Source organism: Gossypium arboreum, chromosome 1, assembly GCF_025698485.1.
Source record: "Gossypium arboreum isolate Shixiya-1 chromosome 1, ASM2569848v2, whole genome shotgun sequence".
NCBI classification, from domain to species: domain Eukaryota; kingdom Viridiplantae; phylum Streptophyta; class Magnoliopsida; order Malvales; family Malvaceae; genus Gossypium; species Gossypium arboreum.
In genome coordinates this window covers 12,184,770-12,193,644 of record NC_069070.1, presented here as the reverse complement: position 1 = coordinate 12,193,644, position 8,875 = coordinate 12,184,770, and the positions used below count along the sequence as shown (strand labels likewise).

Below are 8,875 nucleotides of genomic sequence, written 5' to 3'. Positions count from 1 at the left end.
ACATTTTTTTCCACTGTTTAGAGTGCAAATCTACGCAATTGACATGACCACCATACGCCCATGTGGTAGGCCGTGTGGAATGGGTCAACCCGTATAACTCTTGTAGCTTGTTTCGATTTTTCAATTTTTACTCGTTTTTCACTCATTTTGCTCTCAAGTGCTCTATTAACTATAAAAACATGAATTTAAAGAATTAGGAGCATAAAATTCACAATTAGCATTGAATAATCACTCAAAAACACATTAAGAATGAGGTTAAAATATGTTACTTCTAGCACTCATCAAATATCCCTACACTTAAGCGTTTGTTTGTCCTCAAGTAAAAGTCTCAACCCACATTCAAGTCAACTTCCCTCAATTTATCATTTTCACCGACAATGTATTAGGATAATCTACAGATGATGCATTGGAAATTCACACTAAAATGACATTAAACAACACAAGCAATCAAAGCAGAGAATTTTAAGTTTTAAAAACATTAGGCATCTCCCTTATCTCAATAAATACCTAAAATTCAAACTTAACAAGAATTAACATATTCACTAAGGATTCACTCAAAGCACTTAAAGTGTTTAAGGTTTAAGTAATATGCACTCAATATTCGAACAAGAAATGTCATTACCATAGGCTTACTTGAAAATAAATCTCCACCACTATATAAATGAGATGACACACCAATTAAGAGGACTTTACAAGGTTGCAATGGGGCTTAAGTTAAGGGTACAAAAAAGGTCAGAAGAGTTGGTTACAATCGAGAATTGAGTTGATAAGTTACCTAACTAGAAAAAAAAAACAGTTGCTGAATTAAAATAATTTACATCAACAATAAATAAAGAGAGAAAATGAGCTTTTACACAAAATACGAAATTAACGATTCAAGCTCAAATCATATATTTTTTAATTTTTTTAATTTTTTTGAACAAAGTAAAATTCAACAATACAAATGATGAAACATAGTTAGTCAACTAACCATATCAAATCTCGACAAAAATGGAGTCAATAAAAAGGATAATTTAGTTATGGATTAACATAAATGGGCGAGAAAAAAATGCGTTAGGATCAACAAGGTTTACGAGGGGCTAATTCAATAGGTAAGTTGGTTAAAGGTTAGGCAGGTTAAATCCTAAGTGCCTATATCATCTCAGTATATCAAATCAATAATGTGGTCTTGACATGTATAACCGAAACAAGTTCTAGAATAACAAGTCAAGTTAACATACTCAAAACCAAAAATAAAATGAGCATGAAACAAATATATGCTCTATAGGCTCAAAAGCTCACAAAAGATTATGGTTTTGATGTCAAACTTGCAAATTTAAAAGTTCAAGATAATTCTTCAATTCAGGGAGACAACCTAAAAAAATAATCTCTGAAAAATGATTTTTCATACTTGACTCTCTCGTGTCTTAAAGTATCAATAAAACAATACACAAAAATCACAAATTAATCCCAAACAGAATCAATAAAAATTCTAAATTAAAAAAAATAACTTTAATGATAGGAGTGAGAAAATGGCTTAAACACAGACAACAATTTAGGGGCTATATTGCATAAGCATATAAACACTCTCCCCACATGTGAGATGTATATTGCCCTCAATGTATAAATAGATATAAACAGAATAAGCAAAATATCATAAGGGAGAAAGGGAATTGAAATTGCCTTTAATTTGGATGATTTCGTCTGAATAGTGAAATTTGGAATTATAGAAGATCCTAAATTAAGTACATGGTTCCGAGCACACTAAAAAGAAGATAGACAAAAATAAAATCAGATAAAGAGGTGACAAAATAAAAGAAAACAGTCAACATAATAATAGTGAAGTACATAATAAAATAAAATAAAATAAAATATATAAGTCTAAAAATAAAAAAAATAATAACAAGAAAAAATACAAAATAAAATAAAATATATAAGTCTAAAAATAAAAAAATAATAACAAGAAAAATACAAATAGAAATAGAAATAAAAGAAAAATAAATAAAACATAAAACTAAATAAAATTTAAATAATTAAAAAGAAAATAACAAAAAAATCTAATACTATTTTAAAAATCAACTTAGCAGAATAAAATGGAAATAATAAAAATATTAATAATGGTAATGATAACAATACAATAAAACTAATATAATAATAAATAAAATAAACAAAAAGAGAGGGTGGGTGGTTGGGTGGCTACTAAAACTACTTTACAAAATAGTTCTATTTAGCAACCAAACTTAATATTTTACGATAAAACTTCAAGAAAAATTTAAATTCATCAATGACAATATCTATAGTATTTGAAATTTTTATAAATTAGTCCTTGAGTTAGTTAGATTAAACTAATACAAGCTCAAAAATATAAAAATTACTAAAAGCAGACATCAAACACGTACCCAATAGAGAACTCTAGCTAGCCGAAGCTTGCTCCCCCATTAAAAATGGTGTTTCGGCCTTTGGAAGAAGAAAACAATGAAATTTCATAGCCAATTTGGTTTTTATTTCATTTAAATTTTATTTATTTACTTCGTTACTATTTTATCATTAACTAATTCATGAAATTTTAACTAAATGAAAGCCAAAACCGTCCACTATGGGTAATGGTGGTTTATTTCCCATCCAAACCCCTTTAATTTACCCCTTTTAACTAATAAATCGATCTTTTTTTCATATTTATAATTTAGTCCGTTACTTAATTAACCATCCAAACGTTAAAATTTCCTAACCAAATTTTAATACAACACCAATGACCTTATAAATATTAAATAATTAATATTTACGGCCTGAAACATCAGATTTGTGACTCCGAAACCACCATTTTTTATCATAATAAAAAACAGATTAATTGGTAAATTCTTATTTAATTAGGATTTAATTGCAATTTACCACAATCTAAAGAATTCCACATCATTTCTATTATTAAGCCATTTAAGGAGGGTCCAATTACACAATTGGTCCTTCAATTATATTAAATTCCAAATAAACAAGGTTATTTACAATTTAGCCTTAAACTAATTAGGACTAAATGAATAAATAACCTAAAAGTTAGTGGAATGATTGGCTTGAAATTTTTTACCATGGTTTAATCACCATTTTGGTCCCTTTACTATTTTAAATCTATAGCAATTAACTTGTACCTCTTTTACAATTTAATCATTTTACCTTAATTAAGCAATAAATCATTAAAATTTTCTGGCCAAACTTCAATTCACTTATATTACAACTCTTTAAATATTAAATAAATATATTTACGACCTTAAATTACAAAATGAGGCCCCAATACCTCATTTTCAATAACCACTTAACTTTTGGACTAAACCACTTACATTAACTATTAATTAATTAATTAAAATTTCTCAAATCAAAATTCAATATAAAAATTATTATTGACTCGTATAATTTAAATACTAATTATATGAACTTTCTCGTCAATTTTGTGGTCCTGAAATTACTATTTTCGAACCACTAAAAATCAAATTGTTACATGTATATATGCCTTTGGCTTTTGGCTTATAAAGGTCCTTATGTATGTGTTTTGTTCATTTTGTTTTATGCTATTTGTGAATGACTAGACTATAGTAGAATAGACTTGAATGGTATGGATGAGTGGTAAGTTTGGCAAGTGTTTAATGTTTGGATTTGTGAGCTCTAAATGCAAATTGGTTTGATATTTGAATTGTGGTGTCAATAAGGGCACATTGGTTAGGCACTTAAGTTGAATGTTTTGGTTATGTTTTAAGTTTGTTTCAATGTGTTTTGAAAGCTTGTAAATATGTGATTTTGGTTTGGCTTGGAACTTAAGAAATGAGTAGTATCTTGGCTTGTTTTAGAAGCTATTTAAGGTGCATAAGGCCTGGGACACGGGCTGTCACGAGACTGTGTACCACACATGGCCTCTACACATGGTCGTGTGTCTTCTTGATTTTAGGTGTAGGTTTGTGCACATGATCATAGAGAGTTAAATGGCCTGGCAACTTGTGTGACCTCATTTCGAATACTCATAGGGTTTGGGACATGGCCTATTTCGATTTGTACACAAGCGGGCGCACAGGCTGCGACACGACTATGTAACCTTTATTTCAAATTATACACAGTTTGGCCATACAGCTATGTTCTTGAACCCGCACGGCCTGGGCTCTGTCACACGACCTAAACACACGACCGTGTGACTCCTGTTTCTTTCAGGTTTTTCTAAAATTTTCTATTCTATTTCAAATTAGTCACTGATTGTTCCCAAACTGTTTTTAAGGCCTCGTAAGCTCGATTTAAGGCTTGTAAATATAAATATGCTATGAATGAAATATAGATTCAAATGTTGTCATTTAAATTAATAAATAAATGACTTGGTGATGCTAATTGTTATGATATGTGTCATAATACTTCGTAACCTTTTTCTGACGATGGAGACGTGTTAGGGGTGCTACATAGAGGGATCAGGGTAAGAATCATCTGATATGGCAAAATGTTTGCAAGTCCACCAAAGTTAGTCAACCAATCGTATATATGTTTGTGTGGTTATCTATTGATGAGCCAAATCAACAAGGTCAAATGAATGTCAAGATGAAGCTAGACAAGGTTAAGTCTCAAATAAAGTTCAGAAATAGTACAATTACATCCAAAATCTGCCCTATTTTATTCGCTAACGATTCATTCAATAAGAACTTATGTGTGTCATCTGCGCCACTCAAATTACAGAATCTCCTATGATACTCAGGGAGTTCAATTATGTGCATTATTTATTATTCGAGACTTCAAAATTCACTCATGAACACTATTGTATAGATTCTCACTAAGTTCATTTGTACTTCTGAGTGTTTTACCATCAAAAGTTGTTATGGAAATGGTGGGAAGGGACCAAGCTAGACCTCAAAGAATTCATGTGGTTTTCTTTATAGTGCTATCATGCATATAGAGAGGTGCCTTTAGAGGCTACGCCTCAGGGAGTGAATATGTAATTAAGTAAAAATGTAACTTGTTCAAAATTTTGTGTATAGAGATATTCAGTAGATGGGTATATTGTAAAGAAATTTCATGTATTTACTTAGTTTTTCTTATAATAAGAGATTTCATATGATTAATATTTATAGAAATGTTTTGTTAGTTAATAAATTTGGTTGAATTTATATGTGAACATAGCATTAAGTCTGGCGAAGAATTATATAAATTAAAAGTATGCTGATAACTAACTCGGGTTAATTGTGACATTTGGTACCCAAACCCAACAATCGGGTTGGGTATAGGGTGTTACATGTCCTGAAGATATTTCGAAGGGGTCGTGTTTTTTTGTTTGGAGATCTCTTTCCAAGGTTTGACCACTTTTATGTCAAAGCCTTGCTTGGTCAACTGGCGATGGCAACTTTATTAAGGTTTGGACTGATAATTGGATTCCGTAGATCGAGCCTTTATTCAATTTATGTCATAACATTGAGTTTATTGATGTGTCTACTACTTTAAGGGAGGCTTCATTGGTGGATGACAGCTGAAATTGGAATATTTACTTACGTTGTTTTGTTGATAATAGTATTATTTCTTACATTGCAGGCACTCTGCCTCCAAGCCCTTTAGTTGGACAAAATGAACTGATCTCTAACTGGTCTACTAATGGGAAGTTCACAGTTAAATATGCTTATAACTTTCTTATACAGAATTCTTTAAATCCATAAGATAACAAATGGAAGTTGTCTTGGTATTTTACTGGCCTACAAAGAGTAAAACATTTTGTTTAGTTGGTGCTTAAAGAACGTTTGCTAACCAATGTCAAATGATGCCGAATAGGTTTGTTTGGTGACCCTTCTTGTACCCTTTGTGAGAGAATTGAATATTCTATTATTCATGTGCCTTAAGATTTTGGTAATGAATATGAAGTGTGGAAGTAGGTCATCCCTTCGAGGGTTTTGCTACAATTTTTTTTTTGCTCCGTTGATGTAGTGGATTTTGATGAAATTAAAGCATGAGTTTGATTTAGTTTTTATGAAAGTTGACTGGCAATCTTTATTTGGCATTATTTGTTGGAATTTGTGAAAACAAAAGAATTTGTGGGTGTTTTAATGGAAAGCTTTTAATATATCTCACATTCCCCAATCCTCATGTTGTTGGGCGAGTTTCATTAAACATAGGCCTAAAATTTCTGCAGATAACACTATGAGCAAGAGACGATGTCGAGCGTGAAAACCTCCACCTTCAGGTTTCATTAAGTTGAACATGGATAAGGCGAAAGATCCTAACTCAAGGTTAGCTTTGACGGCAACTGTGGCAAGAGATGACCTTGGTACATGGCGTGAGGGAGTTAAGAGAAACATTGGCAATTTTAGCAAAAAGAAGGTTGAGTTTTGAGCGATTTACGATGGAACTCCTTCTTACATGTGATGTTAATTGGACTAATGTTATTATCGAAACGAATTGCACTAAAGCTATGGAAGCCATTTTAGATACATCTTATGGGCATTTGAACAAGGACCTAATCTTAAGAATCTAGGAGCTATATAGGAGACAATGAGGTAGTCATACAACAAACCCCTAGAGAAGCCAATGTAATTGCGTATACACTGGCTAGGATGATAATTTTTCCTTATGATCCAATAGCATTCCAAGAGGCTTCGACAGCCATCATGGAACAATTACAATTAAATGTTTGACTTATATGTGATGGTACTAGAATAATTTTGTAAAATTGGCTCCAATTTTTTTTATCTACCATAAAAGAAAAAACTCAATTCTATTTTTCCGTTACTGAAATTTCACTTACAAAACGATTTTAATATCAATCATCAATTACTATTAAAAAAAGAAAAACACAAGAACCTTAATAATTTAAGTGCTCAAAATAGTGTGGCAAATTTCCAAACTCCAATACTATTTAAAGTTAAATGTATAATTACAAACTAAACAATCTCAATTAGACTCAATCAACCCTAAAAAATTGAATCGTGAATTAAACAATTGGATTTGCTAATAACTCTAGGAGTATCATGAAGTCCCTATTTAAAAAAAATAACAAATTAATTGTATATGTTAGATAAAAATAAATTAATCTTTTTATTAAAAATTTCATCCATATGAACTATTAAAATTAACATGATTAACAAAATAAATAGATAGTTACATGTGATGAACTATATTTATCTTCTTAACTAAATTTTAACAATAAAAATGATTAAATCTTTTATTAGAAAGACCAATTTTCTTTATTTTAATGTAAAAATATTACTCATTTTCAGTAAAAAAAAAACTTAATACAGTATGTCTACGGTACTTTAGTTGCTAATAACTAAGCTAGATTTGCTAAGAAGCTTTCAAGCTAGGAGTATTATCTTTTCACCATCCATATTTTAAGTTCAAATTTATTCCAACTATATTTTATACGCATACCTTTACAATGCAGGCCTACGACTGTCATTCTAAGAGAAATGTAATCTGAATTCAATCTACACCTTCAGCCATCAGTTTTATGCTTTTATCTAATAAAGACCAAATCCCACATCGTTTCTAAACAGGCAATACGATAAGCATCCAGAACTAAGCAAAAAAAAAATGTAAATTAAAAAAACTCAAAGAAAATTATGGTTCCTCTCATCAATACAATTTCAAACTCAAATGCATTTCCCAGATCGACCAAAATACATAAATTAATCCCTAAAAGAGTCTATTAAAACACAGCTTCAATTATAACAGATTAAGCAAAATCAATAGAAAATGAAACCCATTAATAATGAGAAAGTGAAAAGTGCAGCAAGCAACAGCTAAAGATTATTGGGAAGCATAGATATGAACACCAATGGCGAGACAGAAGATGGTAATAAGACCAAAGTAGATAATAGCGTGAACGAGAACCGAAGCTCCACTGGTTTGCATGTTCCCGAACTCGACAACCTTGTTCTTACCAGGTATCTGAAACAACAGACCAGGACACAGTAATACGAACAGCACCGTCGCTACTAAAACAGGACCCCAATCTGCCATTGATTTGATCTTTCCTTCTTTTGTTTATTGAAAAGGAAGAAGAAAGGGGAAAGTAAAAAGAGGACGAGAAAAGTTCTGGAAAAAGAAATGAAAATGAAGGGTGCTGAGACGGGATAGTAAAGGAGATCGGTGGGGAAACCACATTGGATCATTCTCGGGTGTCGGACACGTGCGTGAAAACGTGTGAGTTTCCTCTGCCGTTTGTTTTCTAGTGCCGACGGCTACGATTGTCTTGGGTAACTTAAAGTAGAAGTATTTTAATTAATTAATTGTTAATTTTTATATTTGAAATAATGCTAGAATATACGATTTTGGATTTTTAAAATTATTAATGACCATTCGTAATGGTTTTTTTTTTTTTTGGTAAGTAACAAAAACAAGAAAGAACTAAGGTGTCCAGAACTTCGTGCAGTGGGTGGTTGCAGGCCGAGCAGCCAAGCAATGCACTGTTGATGTTAGAGTGTGGCGTCGTTGCTCTATCCGTAGTTGAAGTTTCCAGTGAACCTGTATTTACTCAAGGAAGAACTTATCCCATGTACTTTCGGAGTGACATATTGTATGCACGGCACATCGAGTTTTCGCAGTATCTCTCGAACCAAAAGTAGTTTGCAGTGAACTTTGGATGTACTCGTGTAATAAGCTGCAAAAAATAAGGGGAAAGGTGCGTAGCCCATTAGCGTCGTTTCCACTTCATAGGTTGATGTGTTTCTATTCCGCACTATGGATATGACCAGCATAAATGGCATAATTGTTGTAGGGAGCGTTCTTGTGCCAATGAGTTCAACAGAATGATGAGGGGCTGCAACTCATTGCGCTACAATAGAGTCGTTCATGTGTAGCAATATATAGTATTCCCGGTGGCATTTTTGGATTTTTTTTTTTTTTTTTGTATCACTGATAGTGGGTTCGGTGTATTATTAGAGAAATACTGCAT

At 31.7% G+C, this 8,875-nt stretch overlaps 1 protein-coding gene across 1 annotated transcript; it reads right to left on the bottom strand.

The window, feature by feature from the left end:
• Positions 1 to 7,554: 7,554 nt before the first annotated feature.
• On the bottom strand, positions 7,555 to 8,070 carry LOC108459726 (uncharacterized). The gene has a single exon (XM_017759129.2). The coding sequence runs from the start codon at positions 7,939 to 7,941 to the stop codon at positions 7,729 to 7,731; it is 213 nt and encodes a 70-aa protein (XP_017614618.1). The 5' UTR covers positions 7,942 to 8,070; the 3' UTR covers positions 7,555 to 7,728.
• Between the last annotated feature and the right edge of the window lie 805 nt (positions 8,071 to 8,875).